This window comes from Micromonas pusilla, assembly GCF_000151265.4.
Source record: "Micromonas pusilla CCMP1545 genomic scaffold MICPUCscaffold_16, whole genome shotgun sequence".
Classification (NCBI taxonomy): Eukaryota; Viridiplantae; Chlorophyta; class Mamiellophyceae; order Mamiellales; family Mamiellaceae; genus Micromonas; species Micromonas pusilla.
The window spans coordinates 711,728-736,678 of NW_003315897.1; the positions used below are offsets into that span (position 1 = coordinate 711,728).

Genomic DNA, 24,951 nt, shown 5'->3' on the forward strand with positions numbered 1-24,951 from the left:
GCCGCCGCCGCCGCCGCCGCCGCCGCCGCCGCCTCGCCGAGGCGGGTCCAGCTCGGGGACGGTTCGCGCGGGGACGCTGACGTCGTCGTCGTCGTCGAAGCGTCGACCCTCTCTTCCTCCGCCCGCGCCGTCCGTCGCGCCGCCGCCGTCGCGCCATCACCGCGCCGTCGCGCGCGCGTACGGCGCGCCGCCGCACCGCACGGACGTCGACGACGACCCCCCGGCGGAGCTCGTGCGCAAGTTCTCTCGATCCAAGTCGTGGGGAACGGTCCTGATCGATCGCTTGAACAAGGAGACGCGCGACCGAAAGGACGCGCGTCGCGGCCGCGGCGACGACGGCAAACGCGTCCACGCGCCGTTCTTCTCCAAGCTCGGATACATCATCCACTTCGGCGAGCCCATCGCGGACGAGAACATTCACATGCACGACGAGGAGTGGGTCGCGAAGATGCTCTCGCGGACGCACTGGTGGATCATACACCCGTTCAGCGCGTTTCGAAGGTACGTTCTATACGCTGGTCCCCATACGACCGCGTTCGCGTGGTGAACGCCGATCCTTAAGGACTTTCGCTGTCGTCTCTCTCCGCCCACACCTCGCTTTCAATACCCGCCCTCGGCGCCTTTCAACTCCGTTTCTGACGCCTTTCAACTCCACCCCGACATTCGCTTGAAGGTACTGGGACCTGTACCTGGTGTCTCTGCTGGTGTACATCGCGCTGCTCGTGCCGTTCGTGATCGGGTTCGAGGTGCGTCGTGATCTTCTTCCACGTCATCATCCGCGGACCAATCGTACTTCTTGAATCGTGATCAAAACATCTGACCGAACGCGTTCGACCAATGAAATCGTTTCCCTCCACTCCAGGTGGCGTCGCACTCGGGGACGTGGATCTACGGCGTCGATCGATTCGTGGACGTCTTTTTCGTCTTCGACATCGTCTTAAACTTCGTGACCGGATACGCGCACAAGGGCAACAGCAAGGTCGTGCTCGACCCCAAGAAGATCGCGCGGCAGTACGCGCGCTCCTGGTTCGTCCCGGACCTCATCGCGTCGTTTCCGTTCGACATCATCGCCGCGGGGACGTCGAACAGCGAAGCCTACCGAAGCACCAAATTCGTTCGCATCTTGAAACTCTTGCGGCTCGTGAAGCTCTTCCGCATCATGCGTCTAAACCGAATATTACACCGGCTCGAGCGCAAGATGTCGATCAAGTACGGCATATGGCAGGTCATGAAGTTCGCGGTCGTCGTCATGTGCCTCGCGCACTGGCTCGCGTGCGCGTGGTACCTCTCGTTCGTGCTTCAAGATCACGGCGCCCACGGCGTGACGTGGGTGGAACTCTTGGCGCAATCGCAGGCGCGCGCGCGTCCTCGGCGTCTTTCCTTTCAAACCTCCCTCTCCTTTCTTTTCACCCTTCATTTGGCGGAGGGAGCCTCCCTCCTTCGTCGTTTCGCGCGTTCGACTGACGGACGTTCGTTCGTATCGATTCGAAAAATAACGCAGGATTCGGAGCGGTTAGATGAACAAGGGCGCAGCACGAGGTACGCCACGTGCGTGTACTGGGCCATCACGACGATGACGACGATCGGATACGGCGACATCGTGCCGTCGAATCGAGACGAGCGCATGATGACCATCTTCGCGCAGCTCGCGGGGTCGTGCGTGTTCCTGTACGGCCTCACGCAGGTCACGTCGCTCATCGCGAACATCAACGGCGCGGACGTGGAGTTCCAGAAGCTCATGGACCAGGCGAACGAGTACTTTGAGTTTCGTAACATTCCGAACCCGTTGCGCGCGAAAGTTCGAGAATTCTTTCACTACAAGCGCGCGACGTCGCTCTTTCACGCGGAAGATAAACTCCTCGGCCACTTGTCCGACAGCATGCGCATGGAAGTCCAGCTGTGGAGCATGCGGAACGTCCTGAACACGATCGACTTCTTTCGAGACGCGGACGAGCAATTCGTGAAGTGCATCATAGGTAAGCTCATCCGCAGAGTCTACTCGCCGAGGGAGACGGTCATGAAGCAAGGCGAGATCGGCGACGAGATGTTCTTCATCGTCCACGGCGAGGTCGAAGGTGCGGCGTCCGCATTGTTGTACACTGACTGGTTCCCATACGACCGCGTTCGAGTGGTGAACGCCATTCCTCTAGCTAGCTAGGGTGCCTTTCTTTTCCCGCGCGCGTATCGTATTTCTCTCCGCCCGCCCCGCGGTCGCCTTTCGACTCCGCCTGATGATGCGCCCCCGAACGCCGCCCTGACGCCGCTTTGCAGTCATCGCCGGCGGGTCGCACGTCGCGTACTTAAACGAGGGCGCGATGATCGGCGAGGTCGCGGTCGCGATGCGGACGCGACGCACCGCCACGGTGAAGACGGTCACGTTCACGGAGTTGCTCAGTTTGAGTCGCCGAGTGTTTCAAGACGCCGCGCGAGAGGTGCCGGAGACGGCGCGAGCGATGACCGGCTACGCCGTGAAGCGCATGCGGGTGGCGCTGTGGAAGCGCGTGCGTGCGAAGAAGACGTTCATCGCGTGCGTGAACGCGATTCGAACGGAGGCGGGGTACGACGTGTTGTCCGTCGCGATCGATAAGGAGAGAGGCGTCGATACTAGGGGATGCGCGGGCGCGGACGCGGGCGCGGATTCGGATTCGACGACGATGAAACAAAAGCCGCCGCCGCCGCCGCGTTCGGGGGGGTCCCGCGGCGGGATCCTACGCGCGGGGTCTTTCAGCGCCGCGACGACGACGACGACGTCGTCGACGAAAACGGCGACGAGTGAACCAGAAACGCAACCGGACGTGCCGTTACCCGCGTTTCTATCCCCCCGCCGCCGCCGCCTAGACGACGGAGGCGGCGCGGGCGAGATGAAACCGAGCGAATTCTACGACCTCGGCGTCGAGTCCGCGCGCGCGCCCTACCTCACGGACGCGTCCTCCGACGCCGCGCTAGGTATGTATTACCGCCACGAGGTCGAGTACGCGACGTCTCTGACGTCGCTGTGCGCGTACGCCGCGCAGAGGCTGCTGCACGGGCTCGACGACGGCGGCGGCGGCGGCGGCGGCGGCGGGGTCGGCGGCGGGGTCGATCGAGGCGAGGACGCCGCGCGCGTCGCGGACGAGCTCGTCGTGTTGCTTCGCAGGCTGGGGAGCCACGTGGAGGTGAGCGCGGAGCGCGTCGCGAGCACGCGCGAGATGCAGAGCTCGCGGGGGGGCGACGGAGGGGGGCACTCGCAGTCGTTTCGAGTGCGCGCGTTGACGTGATTTATGATAATTTCGCCGACGGCGCGAGCGTTTTTTTTTCATCGAAACGCGCGCGCAGTCTGGTCGTCGTCGTTTCCGTTGACCGAATCGTCGTCATCACTCCACCGCCGCGCGTCTCCCGCCGCTCGCGCCGCGTCATCACTCCACCGCCGCGCGTCTCCCGCCGCTCGCGCCGCGTCATCACTCCACCGCCGCGCGTCTCCCGCCGCTCGCGCCGCGCGATGCCGCTCCGCGCGGAGACCGAGGCGTACTGGGCGGACATCGAGCGCGGGATCGAGAACGTCCCCGCGAGGACCGCGCGGGAGTGGCAGGACGCGGTATGCCCGAACGCGGCCGCCGCGCGAGACGCGCTCCTCGCGCGGCTCGACGAGATCGACGCGAGAGAATCGAACATCCTCCGCGCGCGACGTCGCGACCTCGCGGCGGCGTCCTTCCTCGACAAGGAGAACGCCGCGCTCGACGACCTCGCGAGGAAGGACGCCGCGGTGCGAAAGGCGGAGGCGTACGTCCGCGGGCGCGCGGAGAACGACCGACCGTGCGGCGTCCGCGGCGGCATCGTGCCGCACGCGGCGCTGCCTCGCGCGCGCGGGAATCTCGGCGACGCGTCCGCGTCCGTCGCGAGCGCGCATCGCGAGCGCGAAGAGCGGTGGGGGAGCGCGGAGATGTGCTCGCCGCTCATGGGCGGCGGATACACCGTCGTGTTGAAGCGCGCGGAGGAGGCGCGCGACGACGCGGCGGCGAAGGCGGAGGCGCTCGAGCGCGAGCGACAGCTGTACTTCCCCGACGACGAGGAGGAGGAGGAGGAGGAGGAGGAGGAAGTGGCGGAGGAAGTGACGGCGGCGCGCGCGCGCGCGAACGCGAACGCGAACGGCGGCGAGGAGGAGGAAGAGGGGGTGATCGACGCGCTGAGGGGGTGGGGGATGTGCACGACGCGAGGACGCCGCGCGGCGCGGGGCGGCGGACGCGCCGCCGTCGCCGCCGCGGACGACGACGACGACGGGTTGCCCCGCGCGCGCGGGAGCGGGAGCGGGAGCGGGAGCGGGAACTCGACGCGCGACGCCTCCCTCGCGACGACGACGACGACGGAGAGCGTCGCCGCGAGCGCGAAGGGCGGGTACGGCGCGCAGCTCGCGATGATAGGCACCGGGTCGACGACCGCGTCTACGAGGCGAGGCGCGCGATCCGACGTCGAGTCGCGCGGCAGAGTGTTGTGAAGCACACGCACAATTTGTACGACGTATTAACAGAGTGTTGTGAAGCACACGCACAACATAACGCCTCATCGTCGACCGTTACTTACGTCGCGGGGCTAACGCCTCGCGCCCGACTTGGCCGCGCCGAACGCGGCGTCCTTCGCCACCGCGTTCCTCGCCTCCGTCACCGTGTGCCCTTGCCCTCTGAACGCCAAGTACACGCCGCGAATGACCCAAACGGACCAAAGAAGCTCCAAGAACCACAGCGCGGCGCCGAACGCGTACACGCCGCCGATGCTGGAGTTCTCCTTCTCCATCTCCGCCGTGGACATCACCCCTGCGAGGGAGTACTTGGCGGTTCCGAACGCATCCGGCGGCGCGATGAACGCGAAGAGGCAAAACGCGATGTGCACGAGGAAGACGATGAAGAACCACGCGTACCCGAGCGCGCTGTCGTTCTTCGTGGCGTTGTACAGACGCGCGTACCAGAAGAAGTACGCGCCCGGGACGCCGGTGATGAGGTACAGGATCGCCATGATCCACGCGGCGAAATCGCCGAGGCCGAAAAACGCCGCCGACGCGGCGAAGAGGAAGTTGTACGTCAGGCAAAACACGAGGCCCCAAAACGCGTAGTGCGCGTGGTGCACCGCGCGCTGGCACTCCTCCGGGATCTCGAGCTCGATGTCGTGGAACGCGATCGCGTACCGCTTGAACGGCCAGTTCTTCTGCCCCGCGTTCGCGAGCGCCTGCTCCCGACGAATCACCTCCTCCTCCCTTGGGGTCGACGGTTTAGGGCGAAGCGACGAACGTCGGGGTGGAGTTCAAAGGCTCAGGGGTGGAATTGAAAGGCGTCGCGCGCGGTGTGTCGGGATTGGCGCCCCCAGCGAGGGGCGGGAGGAGAGAAACGACCGCCGGGAGAGAAAGTCCTTAAGGATCGGCGTGCACGACGCGAACGCGGTCGTATGGGGACCAGTGTGAGATAGAACGCGCCTTCGACGCAGCGCCGCCTCGCGTTGTTCCAACTCCCGCACGCGGACCGACGTCTCGCCGCCGTCGGATCCGGGCGATTTCGAGCCGCTTCCGTACGCGGCCGCCGCGGACGCCAGCGCGGTGCCCGCGCCGCCGTACGCGCCGCCGCTGGGCTGGTACGCGTCCGCCGCCGCCGCCGCCGACGGCGGCGACGACGCCGACGGCGCGGGCGCGGCGTCGGATCCGTACGCGCCGACGTCGTAGGCGCCGAACGTGGTCACGGGCGCGGGCGCCGCGTCGTCGTACGCGGGGTTGTCGTACGTCGGGGCGACGTCCGTCGGGGACGGGTTGAACGGGTTCGCGGGCTCCACCTCCGCGGACGCCTGGGGTGGTGGGGGGAGAGAGAGGGGAGGGAGAGGGGTGAGCGCCGCGCGAGAGATCGACGCGAGAGATCTGACGCGGGGCGCGTCCGACGGCCGCGCCGACCGCGCGGCGGCGGCGCGGCGGCGCGCCGATCGCGACGCGCGGGAGGACGACGGCGACGCGCGCGGCGGTGGCGATCGCGATCGTCGACGCCGGGGACGACCGGCGCGCGCGGCGTCGACGGACGGACGACGGTCGCGCGCGTTTGAACGGAGGACGCGCCCTCGCGTCCAAGTCTAGAGATCGCGCGCGCACCTGGAACGGGTTCGGCTCCGCGTTCCCTTCCTCGAACGGGTTGTCGCTCATCGTGGCGACGACGGAGGGAGGTGCGATCTGAGCGCGACGCGGACGAGGCGCGCGCGCGAGTCGGTCTGCGCGCGACGGCGGCGGCGCGGCAGCGGCAGCGCGCCCTCGGGCGAGAATATTTCAAACGCCCCGCCAAGCCCTCCCGGATCCGGGGTGAAAATCGCAACAGAACGTGGGTCGAGAGGGAAATATTTTCCTTTGAAAACGTGACTTTTGGTCGCGAAATTGGGGTCAACATCGCGGTCACCGCTTCCGGTCGGCATCGGCCGAAAGCTCCAGCTGGCGCGCGGTGGTGACGTGCTTCGCCGCCGGACCGAATCGCGCGCGCTCGCAGAAACGATCGCACGCACGCGCGCCGCAGCACGCGCGCGACATGGCCGAGACGCTCGAGGTGCGCGGCGGCGACCGAACGGACGCGCCCTTTCTTCCTCTCGCCGCTCCTCGCCTTCTCCACGACGCGCGGACTCCGCTGACGACGCCGCCCTCTCGCCTTCCTCCTCCTCCAGATCACTTCGCCGAGCGGCGCGCAGGAGAGCGGGAAACGAAAGACGATGGACGAAGCGAAGCAACTCGCGCCGGACGCCACCGATCCGCGCGACGGCACCGAGCCCGGCACCCCGAGCGAGGAGGAGGAGGAGATCGTGGACGTGGACGAGCAGGTCCTCGAGGAGGAGCGCAAGCTCCACGAGGAGCGCGAGCGCGTCAAGGCGGAGGAGGAGGCCAAGGCGAAGGAGGTGCGCGCGTCCATCTTGTCCATCTTTCCCGCTCGAACGACCGGACGGCGCTCGACGACGCGACGGCGCGTGCCGAGTCACGCCGCGCGCGAACCGTCGCGCGACGCGCGGAGGCGGCGATCGCGCGGGGAATCGCGTCCGCGCGCGCGTCTCGAGCGATCGCGCGCGATCTGAGCTCGCGCGTCGCGTCGCGCGACGCGCGCGGCGCCGCGCCGCGGTCGCGCGCGGCGCGCGGCGCGCGAGCTCAGATCGTTTCCCGCTCGCGCGAGCGAGCGAACGAATGAATTTCCGTCTGGCGTCTCCCTCCCTCCCTCACCCGCCGCCGACTCACCGCCCCGCCACCGCCATCGCTCCCGCCTCCACCGCATCAGGACCCGGTGGACCTGGACGAGAAGAAGTACGATAACCTCGAGGCGCTGCTGGATCAGACGACCATCTACTCCAAGTTTCTCAGCGAACAGATGGTGCAGCTCAACGAGGATGAAAACGACGGAAAGCCGGCGAAGAAGAAACAAAAGAAGGGCAAGTCCGGCGGCGGTTCGATCCCCGGCGGCGGCGCCGCGGACGGGGGTAAGGGCGCGGGCGGCGGCGTCGGCGGCGGGCGCTCCGGGCGCGGCGACGCCGCGGACGCGGCGACGCTGAGCGAGACGCAGAAGCTTCTGCCGATGATGACGGTGAACATGCGCGACTACCAGCTCAAGGGCGTCAAGTGGCTCATCGCGTTGTACCAGAACGGTCTGAACGGGATCCTCGCGGATCAGATGGGTCTCGGGAAGACGGTTCAAACGATCGGGTTCCTGTCGCACCTGCGATCGAAGGGCGTGCTGGGGCCGTACCTCGTCATCGGGCCGCTCTCGACGCTTTCAAACTGGGTCAACGAGTTTCACAAGTTTTGCCCGTCGTTCCCGGTGGTGCTGTATCACGGCAGCAGGACCGACCGCGCGGACATCCGCGCGAGGCACCTCCCCATCACGACGCCGATCAAGGACACGTTCCCGGTGATCGTGACCTCGTTCGAGATTGTCATGGCGGACCGGAAGTTTTTGTCCAAGTACAACTTCAAGTACCTCGTCGTGGACGAGGGACACAGGCTTAAAAATTTCGACTGCAAGCTCATCCGCGAGCTGAAGACGATTCCGACGTCGAACAAGCTCCTGCTCACGGGCACGCCGCTGCAGAACAACCTCCCGGAGCTCTGGTCGCTGCTGCACTTCCTCCTCCCGGACGTCTTCTCTTCGCTTTCGCAGTTCCAGAGCTGGTTCGATTTCAGCGCGGAACAAAACAACGACGAGAAGGAGACGTCCAAACGCGCCAAGGTGGTGGAGAAGCTCCACGGCATCCTGAAACCGTTCCTTCTCAGGCGTTTAAAAGGTGACGTCGAGGTGAACCTCCCTCGAAAGAAAGAGATCGTCATCTACGCGCACATGGTGGAGACGCAGAAGAAGTTCAACGACGCGCTCGTGGACAAGACCATCGGGGAGATGCTCCAGAAACTCTCGGGCGGCGTCGCGCCCGTCGGCTCCACGGCGTTGAACAACATGCTGATGCAACTGCGCAAAAACTGCAACCACCCGGACTTGATCTCGGGCGGATTAGACGGCAGCATCATGTTCCCGTCCGCCGCGGAGCTCGTCGAGCAGTGCGGGAAGTTTCGGCTCCTCGATCGCATCATGAAAAAGTTGCGCCAACGCGGGCACAAGACGTTGATCTTCTCGCAGATGACGAAGATGCTCGACCTCATCGAGTCCTACTTTGAGCAGCAAGGCTCGCGCGTGTGCCGCATCGACGGCAGCGTGGCGTGGCAGGAGCGCAAGGAGCAGATGGACGCGTTCAACACGGACCCGAGCGTGGACATCTTCCTCCTGTCCACGCGCGCGGGCGGCCTCGGCATCAACCTCACCGCCGCCGACACCGTGATCATCTACGACTCGGACTGGAACCCGCACCAAGACATGCAAGCCATGGATCGCTGCCACCGCATCGGGCAGACGAAGCCCGTGCACGTCCTGAGGCTCGCGACCGCGCACTCCGTGGAAGGGAAGATGCTCTCGAGGGCGAACAGTAAGCTCGCGCTGGAGAAGCTCGTCATCACGAAGGGGAACTTCCGGCAAGAGGGCGCGGAGATGGACGCGAAGGATGGCGCGTCCAAGGCTGGTGGCGGGGAGAAGAAGGCGGCGTCCAAGTCTTCGAGCGCGACGGCGGGCGTCGGCGTCGAGGAGCTCATGGCGCTGCTGAAGGGCGAGGACCAGGACGACGACGGCATCTCGCAGAGCGCGGACATCTCGGACGCGGACCTGGACATGATCATGGACAGGGACGATCTGTTGGGGAAGAAGAAGCCGAACCCGCGGACGGGGCCGGGGTGGGAAGAGGTGGAAGATCGCAGCGGGATGTCTCTGCTGGGGAACGTCAACAAGTGACCGGAGAGGAAGAGGAGGAGGAGAGAGAGGAGGAGGAGGAGGAGGAGGTGCGCGCGCTTATGATATTAGAATTTGGATGGTGTCGTGTAAAGACACGCCGCGGCACTCTCGCCGCCGCCAGGCATTATTTTCCAGGGAGTCCTTCTGTTCTTCTCGTTCGTCCACGTCGCGCGTCTTCATCTTCCTTCCATAGTTCGCGGCGCGGGAGCCGGGGGCCGGGGGTCGACCGCATCACGCCGTCGCTCCCTCCCCCCCCCCCCACCCCGCGCGCGCGACGCGTCCGTCCCGACGACCGACGACCGACGACGACGATGCCACCGTCGCCGCGTCTCCCGCCCCTGGAGGCGAGAGGCCGCAAGTCGCCGTTCTTCTTCTTCGTGCTCAGGTGCGTTCTATAAAGTTTTTCACCCATTGTCCGGTTTCAACATTTGATCGCGCCCTCTTTCAACTGACCGGTGAAACTTTTTTGTATGGAATGGCCCTCAGCCTCCTGAACATCGTCGACGCGTTCGGGCTGAACGTCGTGTGGCCGATGCTGCCGTTCATGGTGGAATCCTACGGCGTCGCGTCCTCCGAGAAAGACCTCGGCGCGTGGGTCGGATTCGCGGGCGCGGCGACGAGCGTCGGGCAGCTCCTGTCGTCGTACCCGTGGGGCGTGGCCGCGGATCGATTCGGCCGACGGCCGGTGATGCTCCTCGGGATGTTTCTGAGGTGCGTTCTGTACACTGGTTCCCATACGACCCCGTTCGCGTGGTGAACGCCGTTTCTTAAGGACTTTCTCTCCCGGCGCATCTCTCCGCCCACCCCTCGGTTTCAATCCCGACACACCTCGACGCCTCTCAACTCCAACTGACGCCTTTGAACTCCACCCCGACGTCGCTTTGTATGGAACGACCCTCAGCACCTTCTCCGTGCTCGTCTTCGGCACCGCCGGGAGTTACGCGCAGTGCGTCAGCGGGCGGTTCCTGACCGGGCTGTTGAACGGCAACGCCGGGGTGGTGAAGACGTACATCGGGGAGACGACGGATAAAACGCAGCAAGCGCGGGCGTTTTCGATATTCGCGATGGCGTTCGGCGTCGCGTCGTGCGTCGCGCCCGCCGTGGGCGGGTTTCTGCAGAGACCCGCGGAGCGTTGGCCGGATACGTTCGAGGGCACCGTCTTCGAGCGGTATCCGTTCTTGCTGCCGATGCTGTTCGCGGGGATGTTAACGCTCACTGGCGGGGTGTTAGGGTTTCTGTATGTCCCGGAGAGCGCGTCGCAGTGGCGGCGGATGGAAGCGAAGGCGAGCGGAGGCGACGCGGCGTACTACGCGAGGGTCGGCGACGACAACGACGACGACGACGACGACGAGGGTGAACGCCCATACGAAGGGAAGGATCGCAGCGAGGCGCTGCTGACGATCGTGGACGACGACGGCGAGCGCGGCCTCAAAGAGGTCGAGATGGGCGTCGTGAAGACGATGTCAGGGGAAGACGGAACGTCGATAGACGCCGCGGACGTCGAGCTCGGAGGAACCGCGGCAGCGGAAACCAAAAAACCAAAAGATGACTCCGCCGCCGCCGCCGCCGCCGCCGCGAAAGGCTTGTCCACGAGAGGATGGAACGCGCACACGGTCGAAGCGATCGCGTCGTACGCCGCGCTCGCCGCGATCGCGATCGGGTACGACGAGATCTTCCCGGTCTACGCCAAGACGTCGACGTCGTTGGGCGGACTCGAGCTGAGCGCGGGTGAAATCGGCGCCGTCCTCGTGTTCGGCGGCGTGACGCTCGTGACGTTTCAACTCTTCCTGTTCCCGAGGGTTCTGAAAGCGCTCGGCGTGACCGGCGGGCTGCGGTTCGGCGCGGTCGCGTTCGCGTGCGTCGCGCTCATCGCGCCGACGGCGGCGATGGTGGACGAGGACGACGTCGTCGCGCGTTGGGTCGTGCTGTTGCTCTCGCAGGCGCGTTCTATCAGATAGTTTTACAAACGTATTTCACCCATCGGTCGGTTTCAACACTTGATCGCATCTCCAATCAACTGACCGATGAACATTTTCTGTATGGAACGACCCTCAACATCAGGCGTTGAAAATTTGCACGCTCGCGCTTCTCTTCACGACGATCATCATGGCGGTGAACAACTCGTGCGTGAACGCGTTCAAAGCGCGCGTGAACGGCGTCGCGACGTCCGTCGCCGCGCTCGGGAGGATCATCGCGCCGGTGGCGTGCGGCGTCGTGTACAGCTGGTCGTTGCGGATGGGCGAGAGAGGGCAGCAGTACGTGGTGTTCGGGTTCGTCGCGGCGTGCGCGGCGGGGTTACGCGCGCTGGTGGGGCGGCTGCCGAGGGCGCTGGACGACGCGCCGAGGGAGGTTGACGACGCGGAGGAGGAGGAGGATGAGGAGGGCGATGAGTGAGCGCGATTAGGAATACCCTTAGTTTTTAGCACGTCGTAGCGGGTGAATGCCGTTTACGCTTCTTGCGGCAATTCGCCGGGCAGCCGGTGGGTCTGCCGCTCAGCGTGCGACAGTTCAGCGTCGTCCGCCACTCGTGCTCGCACGTCGCACACTTCCACAGCGCCTTGTACGTCGACCCATTCGTCACGCGCGTAGGTCCCCTGTCCGGATCGATGTACTCCTCGAGGAGTGTCTTCCCTCGCTCGCCGTTGGCGTCGCACCACGCCTGGAAGTTGTTCGTCTTGCTCAGCGGCAAATGATTCGCGCACTTCGGGCACCCGCAGGGTCTGCGACTGTTCGTGCGGCTGCCCACCTTCGCCCGCCACTCGTGCTCGCACGTCGCACACTTCCACAGCGCCTTGTACGCCGACGCTCGCGTCACGTCCATCGGTCCTCTGTCCGTATTGACGTACTCCTCGAGGAATTTCTTCCCTATCTCGCCGTTGGCGTCGCACCACACCCGGAAGGTCGACCTGGCGGCGTATCTCGAGCAGGACGGGCACCCGGCGGGGTTGTTAGCCCTCGTGTGGTGGTTCATCGTCGCCCACCACTCGTGCTCGCACGTCGCGCACTTCCACAGCGCCTTGTAGCTCGACCCGTGAGTCACGTCCGTCGGTCCCCTGTCCGTATCGACGTATTCCTCGAGGAGCTTCTTCCCTCGCTCGCCGTTCTCTTCGCACCACACCTGGAAGTTTTTCGTCGAAGTGGCGGTGTAGCCCGAGCACGCCGGGCACCCGCTGGGGTTATTAGCTCTCATGCGGTTGTTCATCTTCGCCCGCCACTCGTGCTCGCACGTCGCGCACTTCCACAGCGCCTTGTATTTCGACCCGTGTGTCACGTCCGTCGGTCCCCTGTCCGTATCGACGTATTCCTCGAGGAGCTTCTTCCCTCGCTCGCCGTTGGCGTCGCACCACACCTGGAATTTGTTCGACCTGGCGACGAAGCCCGGGCATTTCGGGCACCCGGTGGGGTTGTTAGCCGTCGTGCGGTTGCATATCTTCGTCCGCCACTCGTGCTCGCACGTCGCGCACTTCCACAGCGCCTTGTAACCCGACGCTCGCGTCACGTCCATCGGTCCTCTGTCCGTATCGACGTACTCCTCGAGGAGTGACTTCCCTCGCTCGCCGTTGGCGTCGCACCACACCCGGAAGCTGATGCCCCGTGCGCTGCAACCGCGGCACCTCATGCACTCGGCGGCTGCGTCGCTCCTCGTGCGGCTGCATACTCCGGCTTTCCACTCGTGCTCGCACTCCGCGCACCTCCAGAGCGCATTGTACGAAGACAACGCCATAACCTCCGATGGCAGCTTCTCGTCGTCGCGATACTCCAGAAGGAGCCTCTGCCCCCGCTCTCCGTTCTCGCCGCACCACTTGACGAGCGATCCCGGTCGCTCTTCGTGCGGCGTCATCGCCGCGCGAAGCGTCGACGCGCGCGCGCGCGTCGAGGAGTGACGCTCGAAAGCCGCACGACGCTTTATCCCCAATCACGCAATTGGCCGACGCGAGATGACGACTGCGACTGCTGACTTTTTTCACGGGCGCGCCCCTGAACGCGGTCGCGCACTCGCGCGCGCACGCCGTCGCCGTCGCCCGCCCGAGTTTCCTCGCCGCCGCCGTCGCTCCCGACGCGCGAATCAGACGCGCCGTCGCCGCGCGCGGTGCGTCTCCCGCCCCCGCCCGTCGCCCGCGTCCGTCGCGGATCCATCGATCGCGCGCACGCCGCGTTTGGCCCTCCCGCGCGAATGGCGGGGGGAAAAGCACCCGCGAGCAATCATCCATCCCGCGTCGCGCGCTCCGCCATCGCGCGCGGGTTCGCGCTTCCCCGCCGCGCCGCCGTCTGTCCACGCGCGCGCTGACGCGTCGACCCCGCGCGCGCGCCCTCCCCAGGCCTCGAACGCGTCTCCCGCGCCGGCGCGACTCCGTTCATTCCCCCGAGGCGTCGGAGGGCGAATTAATTCATCTCGTTAACGCGTCGTCGACCGGGCGCGATGGGCACGCTGAACAAGCGCGCGGACTTCAGGATCGACCGCATGGTCGCCGCGAACGAGGCGCACGAGGCGTCCGTCGCGATCGTCGCGGACCTGCGCAAGACGTCTCAGGTGCGTTCTATACACTGGTTCCCATACGGCCGCGTTGGCGTGGTGAACGCCGATCCTTAAGGACCTTCGCCGGCGCATCTCTCCGCCCACCCCTCGCTTTCAACGCCCGCCCTCGACGCCTTTCAACTCCAACTGACGCCTTGAACTCAACCCCGTCATCGCTTTGTATGGAACGACCCTCAGGTCGCGGGGTGGCACGAGAAGCACCGCCGCGCCGTCGGGGGGAAAACCATGGGAGAAAAGGCGGAGGCGGAGGCGGCGGGGGAGGTGGTCATGGCGGACGTCGCGACGAAGCGGCTGCGCGCGGCGCGGATGAAGGAGCGGATGGCGATGGACGACGCGCGATGGGAGGCGGAGTTGAACGCCGTGGGGCTCACGGTCGCGAAAGAGCGGTCGTAGACGACTAGGCTTCAGCGCTCACACTCATCACTCAACACTCATCACACACACTCCCCGGCCGCTCGAATCGTCGTCCTCGGTCCGGTCAACGAGCCGCGCGTTGGCGACGACGAACGTTCAAGTCGTGACACGAACGAAACCACGACGCGGCGGCACTGCGCCGACGCGCGCTCGCGTATCGCGCACGATGCTGCCCGCGGTGCACCTTCGGGTGCTCATCACGGGCGTGCGCGTGAAGGAAGCGCGGCCGTATTTCCTCACCCTGCAGGCGCGTCGTCGTCGCGCGTCGCGCGGCGTCCCGCGCGCGTCGTTCGAAAAAACGAATTCCATTCCCTCAGCTGCCGCGGAGGCGTGATTCTCGACAATCCGTCTGACCCGCATCTGACCCCCCCCTCCTCTCCCTCTCTCCTTCCGCAGACGCTCAAGAGCCGCGACAGCCCCCCGAACGTCCTCTTCGCCGGCGATGACGTCCGCGACGTCGTCGGCGCGCTCCGAAGCAACGCCGGGCAGACGGGGCGCACGGAGACGACGGACACGACCGCGTCGCCCGAGTTTACGAATCGCGCCTTCGTCCTCGCGGTCCCGCGCGACTCCGCGGGGCCGCTCGCGAACAAGCTCCACGACGGCGGCAAGGACGGCGCGGACCTGAACGCGGAGCTCGGTAGCTCGGGGCCGCCCGCGCTGCACTGCCAGCTGTTCGCGGCGAGCTCGTCGTTGTCGTCCGCACGGAACGAGGACGTGCTGATCGGGGAAGGATTCGTCGACTTCTTCGGGACGACGGTGGAGGTGCGCGTCCCTCACACTGGTCCCCATACGACCGCGTTCGCGTGGTGAACGCCATTCCTTAAGGACTTCGCCCGGCGATTCTCTGCGCCCACACCTCGCTTTCAATCCCCGACCGCGATGCCTTTCAACTCCATCTGACGCCTTTGAACTCCACCCCGATATCATCGCTCGTATGGAACGACCCTCAGCGGCTCCAACGCGGCGAGGCGGTGTCGCTGAACGTCGCGCTGGACGCGCCCGAGGGGGGATCGCCCGCGCAGGTGTCGCTGCAGGTCACGATGCTGGACACGGACGCGCGGCCGAAGGGGGGGCGCGCGGGGGACTCGAAGGATGGAGGGAGGACGGTGCGATGCCACGTCTTGGTCGCCAACGCGGAGGGGTTGAGCGACGAAAACGGGAGGGATCCGTCCGCGTTCGTCGCCGCGAAGACGATGCGCGAGGCGGCGGCGCGGCTGCCGAGCCGCGCGGCGACGCGCGCGGTGCCGCGGACGCGCGATCCGACGTGGAACGAGATCGTCACCGTGGAGGTGGCGGAGAACGAGCTCGACCGCGAAAAGGTGCTCCTCGCCGTCGTCAACCACGACACCAACAAGCTCATGGGGAAAGTCTCCATCCCCCTGAAGGGCGTCGCGGTGGGGAGGCACTACAACATGAAGCTCACGCTGGGCGGCGGAGCCAGCCTGTGCGTCTCGGTGATCATTCCCGCGGCGCCCGCGCGCGAGCTCGCGCGCGTCCGCGGCGACTCGGACGCGTTGAAGCTGGAGGCGTCCATCACCGGCGTGCACGCGTTCGACGAACGCGACGACGGATACGCCGGCCCCGTCGTCGCGGTGTGGCGAATGGCGAGGGACGGGAAAGCCGCGCTCGCGGCGGGGGAGACGGCGCACGCGCTGTGGACGACGGTCGACGGGGGAAGAGAGGACGCGATCGTGAAGGCGATGGCGCAGATCACGTCGGAGGCGGGCACGGACGCGAGCCCGACGCTTCAGGGCGCGACGCTCTCCGGCCCGCCGCTGTGGCCGAGCGGCCACCGCGCGAGCTTTCTCACCTCCGCCAGTATGGTGTCGCAGTCGCGCTCCCCCGCGCTCGTCCTCGAGCTCCACAACGACCGCGGCATGATCGGCCGCGCGGTGATCCCGGCGTCGGACCTCGGACGCGGCGGGCGCCCGAGCTCGCTGAACGACGTCCCGCTGTACGCGCGCGGCGGCGACGAGGCTGGCCGCGTGAACATCACCGCGAGGGCGTGGCCTCGCGACGCCGTCGTCGCGAGCCGCGAGAAGGAAATCGCGGGGGGGTTCGCCGCGGGCGGCGGCGGGCTCGGCGTCGGCGGCGACGGCGCGTGGATGCTGAGCGCGATGGCGACGGACATGATGGACAAGCAGGCGGCGATGGAGGACGCGATGACGCGGCTCGACGCCGCGGAGAAGCGGTGCGAGTCGTTGAAGTGGCGCGTGCAGGACGCAGAGAGCGCGAGGAAGCGTCTGGAGGCGGACAACACGGAGCTGCGGCGGCTGCTGCACGAGGAGAAGAACGCGGACCCGGCGGCGGGGTTGGCGCTCATGGGGGACATGTGGGACGTCAACGACGTCATGGCGGCGAAGGAGCGCGTCGGGCAGATCGCGGCGCGGTACGCCGCGGAGAAGCGACGCAACACGGAGCTGATTCACAGGCTCAAGGCGATGCACGAGGCCACCGTGGGCGCGGAGCATCTCAAGGCGCGTCACCAGGAGCTTCAAGAGGCGCACGCGTTTCTCTCCAAGAGCTCGATGAAGTGGGAGCGAGAGGCGAAGAAGGTGATGAAATGCAAAGAGACGATCGCGATGCAGGAGGGTATCATCGCGCGTCTGGAGACGGTGCTGGAGCAGGCGGTCGTGGACCAGCGGCGGCTCGCGGAGGCGGAGCACGTCGCCGGTCGTCTGCAAGACGCGAACGAGCTCCTCAAAGGGGGCGCGGATTGGGAAGAGCTCGACGCGTTGCGAGAGGAGAACACCGCGCTGCGACGCGCGGCGAAGGAGCGCGAAACGGACCAGCGCGACATGCAGAGCGACCGCGTGGCGCTGACGCTGAGGCTGGAGAAGGCGGAGGCGGCGGCGATCGCGAGCAACAACGAGATGCTCGAGGTGTCGCGTCGATGCGCGCGGGAGATCGCGGCGCTGCGGAGCAAGCTCGCGGAGAAGGACGCGCAGCTCATGGGCGGGTTCGGGTCCGTCGCGAACTTGGTACTCGAGGAGCTCCCGCCGTCGAAGCGGCTGACCGCGATGGAGCCGCCGGTGAACGAGCGGCAGGTGGGTCGAGGCGGCGGGTTGCTCGAGGGCGGCCGCGACGAGCAACGCGAGCGCGAGCGTCGACGCGGCGGAGAGAGTTACGGTTACGAAGACGACGGCGCCGAGTGGCGGCCGGAGTACGAGGACCGCCAGGCCCAGGGCGTGGATCACATGGTGCAGCGGGAGCTCGACGAGGCGCGCGCGCTCGGGATGGTGGAGGAGAACCCGAATCAGAATGGCAGGAGGCGCGGCGGCGGCGCGCACGAGCCGAGTCCGCCGCCCGGGGATCGGCCGTCGGACGGCGGCGGCGGCCCGCGAGGGTCGAGGATGGACGGGGGGCCGCGCGGCGACGACAGGCTGGACGGCGGCGGCGGCGGCGGCGAAGAGGGAGACGGAGATGAGTATCCCTCCATTATGATGCGCGGCGACGGCGACGATGACTTCGCGGGGGAGGCGACGCGGCACTCGAGAGGGAGCGTAGCGTCCCCGACGCGATCGGTCGTCAGATCGCCGACGACGAAGTCGCCGACGATGAAGTCGCCGACGATGAAGTCGCCGACGCAGACGATGAAGTCGCCGCAGAAGCCGCCGTCGACGAACAAGAAGAAGTCCATGTTCGGTCGCCGGTCGTGAGCGAGGAGTCGTCGTCACGTTTCGCGAGGTGCGATCGACGACGGCGCTCATAATAAGGCTTCGAATCGAGTCAAGTCTTCTATAGGTAAAGAATCGAACACAACAACTTATCTCTCACATCTCGCCGCACTGGGAGATCTTACACGATAGCTTCGGCTTGTTGTTCGCCCCCGTGCCGACGTTCTCGATCTTCCGCAGCACGAGCAGCCCGTCGCCCAGGACGCGACCGAAGACGACGTGCTTATCGTCCAGCCACTCCGTCTTGGTGCACGTCAGGAAGAACTGGCACCCGTTGCTGTTCGGTCCGCTGTTGGCCATGGAGAGCAAGCCGGGCCCCGTGTGTTTCCCGAGGAAGTTCTCGTCCGCGAACTTGCTGCCGTATATGCACGCGCACCCGGTGCCGTCGCCTTTCAGGTAATCGCCCCCTTGGATCATGAAGTCTGCGGCGGGCGACGACGAACGACGACGACGGAGAAGAGGAGGAGGAGGAGGAGGGACGCGTGAGAAATAAATTAATTAAGAAACGAACGCGAACGAACGAACGCGCGGAGGGGAATTCGATCCGCGGGCGCGTCCTCGCGAGCGACCGCCGCGATCGATCGCGATCGCCGATCGCCGATCGACGCTCGACGCACCCTTGATGACGCGGTGAAACTCCACGTCCTTGTACCCCTGCGGGAACCCGTTCTTCCTGAACTCGCCCGTGCACAGCTGTCTGAAGTTCTCCGCCGTCTTCGGGCAGACGTCCGCGAAGAGCTCCATCTTGATGCGGCCCGCGTCCGCGCCGCCGATCGTGACGTCGAAGAACACGACCGGGTTGCTCGGGTTCGGCGGGCGCGCGTGCCACTGCGTCTCCTCCGCGGGCATGACGGCCGTCGACGTGACGCGTTGGAGCGTGCCGGCGCGCGGGGAGATCTGTGGCGCTGGCGCATTCATTTTCGACGCCGGAGATCGAGAGCGAGAACTCGGCGCGCGCGTCGTCGCGGGTCAGCCATCAGAAGCCGACGCGCCGCTCGCCATGACGCGATGCGTCGAGAATCGCATGTCCTCGGCGCCCTCCCTCGTCTCCCACCCTCCCCCTCTCAGAGTCCTCTCCCTCCTCCTCCTCCTCCTCCTCCTCCTCGCGTCTTCGACGCCGACGCGCGTCCGCGCGTGCAGCACGTTCCTCGTCGGCAAGGACGCCTCCTCGGACGGCTCGCTGTTCGTGACGCACAGCGACGACGGCGAGGGCAACCCCGACGTCCGCCTCGCGTTCGTCCCGGCGGCGACGCACGCGCCGGGGAGCGAGCGCGCGATATGGCCGGACCTGGAGGATAACCCGCGCTACGTCGGCGACGCGCGCGGAGAGACGTACCGCGCGAGGAGCGAGCGCGAGCGCGACGAGAAGACGACGCGACCCGTCGGCTTCATCCCGCAAGTCGCGCGCACGTACGCGTACACGGAGGGCAACTACGGCATCATGAACGAGAAGCAGCTCTCCATCGGCGAGAGCACGTGCAGCGGCGTGTTCACCGCGAAGGGCGCGCACGACGGCGGCGACGCGCTCTTCTGCGTGAACGAGCTCTCGAGGGTGGCGATGGAGGTGCGTTCTGGTTACACTGGTCCCCATACGATCCCGTTCGCGTGGTGAACGCCGATCCTTAAGGACTTTGCCCGGCGCATCTCTCCGCCCACCCCTCGCTTTCAATCCCCGACCTCGACGCCTTTCAACTCCAACTGACGCCTTTCAACTCCACCCCGACAATCGCTTGTAGCGATGCGTCACCGCGCGGTGCGCCGTCGCGCTCATGGGCGACCTCGCGGAGAGACACGGGTTCTACGGCGCCAGCGGCGGCGTCGAGGGCGGCAGCGAGACGCTCCTCGTCGCGGACACGACGGAGGGGTGGGTGATGCACTTCGTGCCGTACCCCGCGAACAACAGCGCGGTGTGGGCGGCGCGGCGGGTGCCGGACGACGAGGTCGCCGTGGTGATGAACATGTTTACGATTCGAGAGGTGGACGGCGGCGATCCCGACAACTTCATGCACTCCGCGAACATGCTCCCCGTCGCGATCGAGCACCGCCTGTGGAACCCGATCGGGAGCGTCGGCGCCTTCGACTTCACGAAGGCGTTCAGCGACGGCGAGTACGCGCACAAGTATTACAGCGGCCGACGCGTGTGGGGCGCGTTTCGGCTGATAAATCCAAGTCTCAAGCTCTCGCCCGAGTACGGCGACCTGCGTCTCGACGCGCCGTATCCGTTCAGCGTGAAGCCCGCGAGACCGGTCGCCGCGAGAGATCTATTCGCGTGGCACCGCGACTGGTACCAAGGCACGCCGTTCGACGTCACGAGGGCGGGCGACGTCGCCGGCGGGCCGTGGAGCACGCCGGATCGATACGGCGGCGGCGACGCGGAGGCGTCTCTCCCGGGCGCGGTCGAGGTGCGTTCTATACACTGGTTACCATACGACCCCGTTGGCGTGGTGAACGCCGATTCCTTAAGGACTTTTCCCGGCGCATCTCTCCGCCCACGCCTCGCTTTCAATACCCGCCCGCGATGCCTTTCAACTCCAACTGACGCCTTTCAACTCCACCCCGACGTTCGCTCGTACGGAACGACCCTCAGCGAACGATCGCGCTGTATCGCACGACGTACACGCACGTGCTGCAGACGAGAGCGTGGCTGCCGGACCGCGTCGGCGGCGTGACGTGGTTCGGGCCGCACGCCGCGCACGGGACGTGTTTCGTGCCGGTGTTCGCCGGGTGCGAAGCCGCGCCGTCCGCGCTCAACGTCGGGAACGCGTCAACGATCGATCGCGGCTCCGCGTGGTGGGCGCACCGGTTCGCGCACAACCTCGCGCAGCTCAAGTTTAAGCACGCGATCGAGGACGTGCGCGCAGCGCAGGAGAAGTGGGAGACCGCGGGGTTCGCGCTCGTGGACGAACTCAGCGCCGGAAGTGGTGGCGCGGCGGGCGGCGACGGAGAGACGTCTACGACGTACGCGTCGCCGGCGGCGCTGACCGCCGCCTCCGAGGCGCACGCCGCCGCCGTCGCGCGCGCGTGGTGGCGCCTCGGCGACGACCTCATGGTGCGATACGCGGACGGGTTCGTGAGCCCGTCCATGGACGACGAGAGCGGCGCCGGCGACGCTCTGCCGGGTACGGCCGTGGGGTACCCGGCGTGGTGGCTCAACGCGAGCGGGTGGAAAGACGGGCCGCCGCCGCCGCCGCCGCCGCGGAAGGTTCCGAACGGCGGCGGCGGCGAGGCCGCGGGCGTTACGCGGGGGAGGGTCGAGGGGAGATGGAACGTCGACCGTCGCCGTCGCGGCGGCCGTCGCGTCGTGCGCGCGTAGATAGGAGGCCCGCGTCGTCGTACGACGCGCGCATCGTAGACCTCGTCCTCGAAAGTAGGCACCGAACTCGAGTGTGATGAAATCGTTTGGGGTTTAGGTCTGCACGTTCCGAGGACTCCGAGACTCGATCATCACATCGCGTCGCGTCGCGCCGAGGGTCGTCGAGCGCGTCTCGCGTCGTCGTCGTCCGCGCCCGCGCGCGCGCACGTCGGTCGCGCGCGCGCCGTCGGGGCGTCGCGATGGGGCGATACGGCCAGGGCGGAGGAGGCGGGATGGGGGGTCGCGGCGGAGGCAGATCCGCCGGTCATCACCGAGGGCATCATCACCATCATCACGGCGGCGGAGGCGACGGCGGCTACCACAACCCCTCCGCGGCGGCGGATAAGGACGCGCAGTTCATGCCGTTCTTGAACCCTTACCCGTGCGCGCTGATCCCCGTCCCGCTCGAGTTCGAGTCCGCGGGCCACTTCGCGTGGATAGTCGCGAATAATCTCCTGGCGGAGTTTTGGCATCTCATCAGGCGCGTTCTATACAGTGGTTCCCATACGACCGCGCTGGCGTGGTGAACGCCGATCCTTAAGGACTTTTGCCGGCGTGTCTCTCCGCCCACACCACGCTTTCGATCCCCGCCCTCGACGCCTTTCAACTCCATCTGACGCCTTTCAACTCCACCCCGACGTTCGCTTGTATGGAATGGCCCTCAGCGAGGGCCCGCGCGGGCCCGCGCTCAAGGCGAAGCCCGCGGGCGACGGGAAGCTCAACCTCGTCAGCGGCGACGGCGGCGGCGACGACCCAAGCCTGATGCACCACCTGCTGAAGATCGGCGGGCAGCTGCACGTCGTGACGTCGCAGAGCGGCGGCGAGAGGAACGCGGAGACGGGCGAGAAGGCGCCCACGCTGCTGGTGCGTGTTTCGCGGTTCGGTTTCACCCATCGCACCGCCTCTCTTCCTTTCAATCTGACCGATGACGACTCGTTTCAAAAAACAGACGCTGAAACCGAAGCTCGGACCGTTCAGCGGTCAGATCCGCACGTTCGGATACGTCGGCGCGTTCGTCGCCGAGCTCGCGGCGCTCAACGAGCTCGCCCAGAGAGAACAACGCGGGCACGCCGCGTCGCCGGTCCTGCGCGCGGTGATGCGACCGACGGAGCACGTCCCGGGGTCGTGGGGGCCCGCGCCTCTGCCCGAGGAAGACTTCGCTTTAATCTCCGGTGCGTTCTGTGCGCACGTTTTTCACCCACCGCTCGGTTTCAACATTTGATCGCGTCCGCTTTCAACTGACCGATGAATGCTCGTGTCTGCACGGCATCGCCCTCTCATCAGGCGAAGGCGCGCCGAAGGCGAACGCGTCGCAGAAGAACGCGGTCTGCGCGCTGTCCGCCGCGCTCGAGAAGATCCAGGGCCCGCCGGGGACGGGGAAGAGCACGACGATATACCACGTCGTGACGCAGAGGGTGCCGAAGGGCGAGCGGGTCCTTGTCACGTGCAGCCGCAACGTCGCCGTGGAGTCCATCGCGCAGAAATTGAAAGGCGCGTTCTCCTTACACTGGTCCCCATACGACCGCGTTCGCGTGGTGAACGCCGATCCTTAAGGACTTTTGCCGTCGTCTCTCTCCGCCCACCCCTCGCTTTCAATACCCGCCATCGACGCCTTTCAACTCCGCTTCTGACGCCTTTGAACTCCACCCCGACATTCGCTCGTATGGAACGACCCTGAAGCGTGCGACGCCGAGATGCTCGTCGTCGGCGCGCCCGGCCGCATCGGCGCGACGGCGCGGCGGCATCTCCTGGACGCGAAGACGGAGGCGCACCCGCGCGTGCGCGCGATCGCCGCCGCGTCGCTCGGCGGGTTCCAGTCCCCGGCGGCGATCACCGCGGCGAAGTCGGTGAAGGGCGCGCTCATGGACGACTGCCAGCTCATCCTCTGCACGATCGCGAGCACGAGCCGATTGCTGCGAGAGTGGGAAGAGCACGTCAAGACGCCGTTGCGCGTGCACACGGTGGTCGTGGACGAGTGCGGGTGCACGCCGGAGAGCTCCACCGCGCTGCTTCTGAACCTTCGACCGAAGAACTTGGTCCTCCTCGGCGATCACAAGCAGCTGCCGCCGTGCTCGTTGATCCCGCCGCACGCGTTGAAAGGTGCGTTCTGGTTACACTGGTCCCCATACGACCGCGTTGGCGTGGTGAACGCCGTTCCTTAAGGACTTTGCCCGGCGTGTCTCTCCGCCCACACCACGCTTTCAATCCCCGCCCTCGGCGCCTTTCAACTCCAACTGACGCCTTTGAACTCCACCCCGACTTCACTTCGTTGAAAGGCACCGCGCACGATCGGTCGATGCTCGAGCGTTGCGTCGCCGCGAGCGGACGCGCGCATCGACTCACGACGCAGTACCGCATGCATCCGCACGTGTGTGCCGCGGTGAGCCGGCAGTTTTACGACGGCGAGCTCGAGACGGACGAGGCGATCGCGAGCGAGCGGTTCGCGGTCGGCGAGGAGAGGGGCGACGCGGACGCGATGGTGTGGTGTCAAGTCGACGGCGCGGAGAGAGTTCCGGACGACGGGAAGTCGTTCGTGAACGACGCGGAGGTTGTCGCGGTGACGGCCGCGGCGATGTCGTTACGCGAGCGCCACGGTTACGAGTGCACGATCGCTATCCTGACCTTCTACAAAGGCCAGTTCCTCGCGCTGCTCGAGGCGCTCCCGGCGTCGCTGAAGGTGGAGTGTCTCACCGTGGACGCGTGTCAGGGCAGCGAGTTCGATTACGTGATCATCTCGACGACGCGCGGTGCGTTCTATACACTGGTTACCATACGACCCCGTTGGCGTGGTGAACGCCGATCCTTAAGGACTTTTGCCGGCGTGTCTCTCCGCCCACGCCTCGCTTTCAATACCCGCCCGCGATGCCTTTCAACTCCAACTGACGCCTTTCAACTCCACCCCGACGTTCGCTCGTATGGACCCTCGACCCTCAGCGAACAAAACCGGGTCGATCGGGTTCGTGTCCGACCCGCGGCGCGTGAACGTCGCGGTGTCGAGAGCGCGGCGGATGTGCGTCGTGTTCGGGGACCAGAACACGATGGCACCGCACGGCCGCGGCGGCACGGACTGGGCGGGGATACGACGCGCGTGTAGGTTTGAGACGTACGGCGCGGAGGGGTGTCGGTGGAAGAGAGACCCGCCGACTTCGGGGTTCACGACGATGCTGCAGCATAAACGAACGGTCGCGAAGGAGCCGTTACTAGACCTGGACGAGAAAACAGAGGAGGAGAGCTCCGGGATAAACGTCGGCGCCGCAGCGTTCGTTCCGGGGCAGATGGCGGCGGCGGTCGCGGGGGGGAAGAAGCCGCCGGGCGCGCCGGGGACGGGGAAGAAAGCGAAGGCGAACGCGAGGAGAAAAGCCGCCGCCGCCGCCGCCGCCGCGGAGCTCGCGCACGCGCGCGCGCTCGGCGGCGTCGGCGGCATGCTCCACGGTGGGATGCACGGCGTCGGCGTCGGCGTCGGGCAGCGAGGGTTATTAGGGTTCGCGACGCACCAGCGCGGCGGGTTCGGGTTCGGCGGCGGCGGCGGGGCGACGCCACCGCCGCCGCAGCAGCAGCCGCCGAAGCCGACGGTAAAGGGCACGATGACGCCGAGGAAGCTCGCGCTCGGCGGCGGCGGCGGCGGGGCGACGCACGGCGGCCGCGCGCCGATCGCGATGCCGCGGT

General features: G+C 66.7%; 12 protein-coding genes across 12 annotated transcripts; 9 read left to right on the forward strand and 3 right to left on the reverse strand.

Annotated features, from left to right (window-relative positions):
• Positions 1 to 448: 448 nt before the first annotated feature.
• On the forward strand, positions 449 to 2,158 carry MICPUCDRAFT_43346 (voltage-gated ion channel superfamily; the record flags this gene model as incomplete). Its single annotated transcript, XM_003064051.1, has 3 exons — positions 449 to 501; positions 674 to 746; positions 863 to 2,158. 3 exons carry the CDS (start codon positions 449 to 451, stop codon positions 2,156 to 2,158), a joined length of 1,422 nt encoding a protein of 473 aa, XP_003064097.1.
• Positions 2,159 to 2,315: 157 nt separating this feature from the next.
• MICPUCDRAFT_54119 (uncharacterized protein) lies at positions 2,316 to 3,257 on the forward strand (the record flags this gene model as incomplete). The annotated part of the gene is made up of 1 exon (XM_003064052.1): positions 2,316 to 3,257. One exon carries the CDS (start codon positions 2,316 to 2,318, stop codon positions 3,255 to 3,257), a length of 942 nt encoding a protein of 313 aa, XP_003064098.1.
• Positions 3,258 to 3,478: 221 nt separating this feature from the next.
• On the forward strand, positions 3,479 to 4,471 carry MICPUCDRAFT_54120 (uncharacterized protein; the record flags this gene model as incomplete). Its single annotated transcript, XM_003064053.1, has 1 exon — positions 3,479 to 4,471. The coding sequence occupies one exon, from the start codon at positions 3,479 to 3,481 to the stop codon at positions 4,469 to 4,471; it is 993 nt and encodes a 330-aa protein (XP_003064099.1).
• Positions 4,472 to 4,477: 6 nt separating this feature from the next.
• Positions 4,478 to 6,148, reverse strand: MICPUCDRAFT_54121 (uncharacterized protein; the record flags this gene model as incomplete). Its single annotated transcript, XM_003064236.1, has 3 exons — positions 4,478 to 5,220; positions 5,437 to 5,802; positions 6,098 to 6,148. 3 exons carry the CDS (start codon positions 6,146 to 6,148, stop codon positions 4,567 to 4,569), a joined length of 1,071 nt encoding a protein of 356 aa, XP_003064282.1. The 3' UTR covers positions 4,478 to 4,566.
• A 551-nt stretch (positions 6,149 to 6,699) lies between these two features.
• Positions 6,700 to 9,432, forward strand: MICPUCDRAFT_54122 (SNF2 super family; the record flags this gene model as incomplete). Its single annotated transcript, XM_003064054.1, has 2 exons — positions 6,700 to 6,882; positions 7,254 to 9,432. The coding sequence occupies 2 exons, from the start codon at positions 6,700 to 6,702 to the stop codon at positions 9,300 to 9,302; spliced, it is 2,232 nt and encodes a 743-aa protein (XP_003064100.1). The 3' UTR covers positions 9,303 to 9,432.
• Positions 9,433 to 9,511: 79 nt separating this feature from the next.
• MICPUCDRAFT_36955 (major facilitator superfamily) lies at positions 9,512 to 11,751 on the forward strand. Its single transcript, XM_003064055.1, has 5 exons — positions 9,512 to 9,687; positions 9,789 to 10,013; positions 10,204 to 10,655; positions 10,884 to 11,242; positions 11,364 to 11,751. The coding sequence occupies exons 1-5, from the start codon at positions 9,614 to 9,616 to the stop codon at positions 11,694 to 11,696; spliced, it is 1,443 nt and encodes a 480-aa protein (XP_003064101.1). The 5' UTR covers positions 9,512 to 9,613; the 3' UTR covers positions 11,697 to 11,751.
• On the reverse strand, positions 11,722 to 13,143 carry MICPUCDRAFT_43350 (uncharacterized protein; the record flags this gene model as incomplete). Its single annotated transcript, XM_003064237.1, has 1 exon — positions 11,722 to 13,143. One exon carries the CDS (start codon positions 13,141 to 13,143, stop codon positions 11,722 to 11,724), a length of 1,422 nt encoding a protein of 473 aa, XP_003064283.1.
• Positions 13,144 to 13,722: 579 nt separating this feature from the next.
• On the forward strand, positions 13,723 to 17,915 carry MICPUCDRAFT_49155 (uncharacterized protein; the record flags this gene model as incomplete). The annotated part of the gene is made up of 3 exons (XM_003064056.1): positions 13,723 to 13,833; positions 14,650 to 15,018; positions 15,324 to 17,915. The coding sequence occupies 3 exons, from the start codon at positions 13,723 to 13,725 to the stop codon at positions 17,913 to 17,915; spliced, it is 3,072 nt and encodes a 1,023-aa protein (XP_003064102.1).
• Positions 17,916 to 17,963: 48 nt separating this feature from the next.
• MICPUCDRAFT_30266 (uncharacterized protein) lies at positions 17,964 to 18,813 on the reverse strand. Its single transcript, XM_003064238.1, has 2 exons — positions 18,551 to 18,813; positions 17,964 to 18,355 (listed from the first exon to the last, which is right to left on the reverse strand). The coding sequence occupies exons 1-2, from the start codon at positions 18,780 to 18,782 to the stop codon at positions 18,030 to 18,032; spliced, it is 558 nt and encodes a 185-aa protein (XP_003064284.1). The 5' UTR covers positions 18,783 to 18,813; the 3' UTR covers positions 17,964 to 18,029.
• A 120-nt stretch (positions 18,814 to 18,933) lies between these two features.
• On the forward strand, positions 18,934 to 21,246 carry MICPUCDRAFT_54129 (uncharacterized protein; the record flags this gene model as incomplete). The annotated part of the gene is made up of 3 exons (XM_003064057.1): positions 18,934 to 19,497; positions 19,670 to 20,335; positions 20,521 to 21,246. The coding sequence occupies 3 exons, from the start codon at positions 18,934 to 18,936 to the stop codon at positions 21,244 to 21,246; spliced, it is 1,956 nt and encodes a 651-aa protein (XP_003064103.1).
• A 239-nt stretch (positions 21,247 to 21,485) lies between these two features.
• On the forward strand, positions 21,486 to 21,812 carry MICPUCDRAFT_54130 (uncharacterized protein; the record flags this gene model as incomplete). Its single annotated transcript, XM_003064058.1, has 1 exon — positions 21,486 to 21,812. One exon carries the CDS (start codon positions 21,486 to 21,488, stop codon positions 21,810 to 21,812), a length of 327 nt encoding a protein of 108 aa, XP_003064104.1.
• Positions 21,813 to 21,939: 127 nt separating this feature from the next.
• Positions 21,940 to 22,838, forward strand: MICPUCDRAFT_54131 (uncharacterized protein; the record flags this gene model as incomplete). Its single annotated transcript, XM_003064059.1, has 3 exons — positions 21,940 to 22,149; positions 22,235 to 22,457; positions 22,570 to 22,838. 3 exons carry the CDS (start codon positions 21,940 to 21,942, stop codon positions 22,836 to 22,838), a joined length of 702 nt encoding a protein of 233 aa, XP_003064105.1.
• Between the last annotated feature and the right edge of the window lie 2,113 nt (positions 22,839 to 24,951).

Excerpts from the sequence above, each read along its gene's own strand:
- MICPUCDRAFT_30266 (XM_003064238.1), bottom strand. The coding sequence starts at position 18,782 with ATGCCCGCGGAGGAGACGCAGTGGCACGCGCGCCCGCCGAACCCGAGC. Across the intron at positions 18,356-18,550 it reads GTTTCACCGCGTCATCAAGG|ACTTCATGATCCAAGGGGGC; the intron begins GTGCGTCGAGCG and ends CGCCCGCCGCAG.
- MICPUCDRAFT_36955 (XM_003064055.1), top strand. The coding sequence starts at position 9,614 with ATGCCACCGTCGCCGCGTCTCCCGCCCCTGGAGGCGAGAGGCCGCAAG. Across the intron at positions 9,688-9,788 it reads TTCTTCTTCTTCGTGCTCAG|CCTCCTGAACATCGTCGACG; the intron begins GTGCGTTCTATA and ends AATGGCCCTCAG. Across the intron at positions 10,014-10,203 it reads CTCCTCGGGATGTTTCTGAG|CACCTTCTCCGTGCTCGTCT; the intron begins GTGCGTTCTGTA and ends AACGACCCTCAG.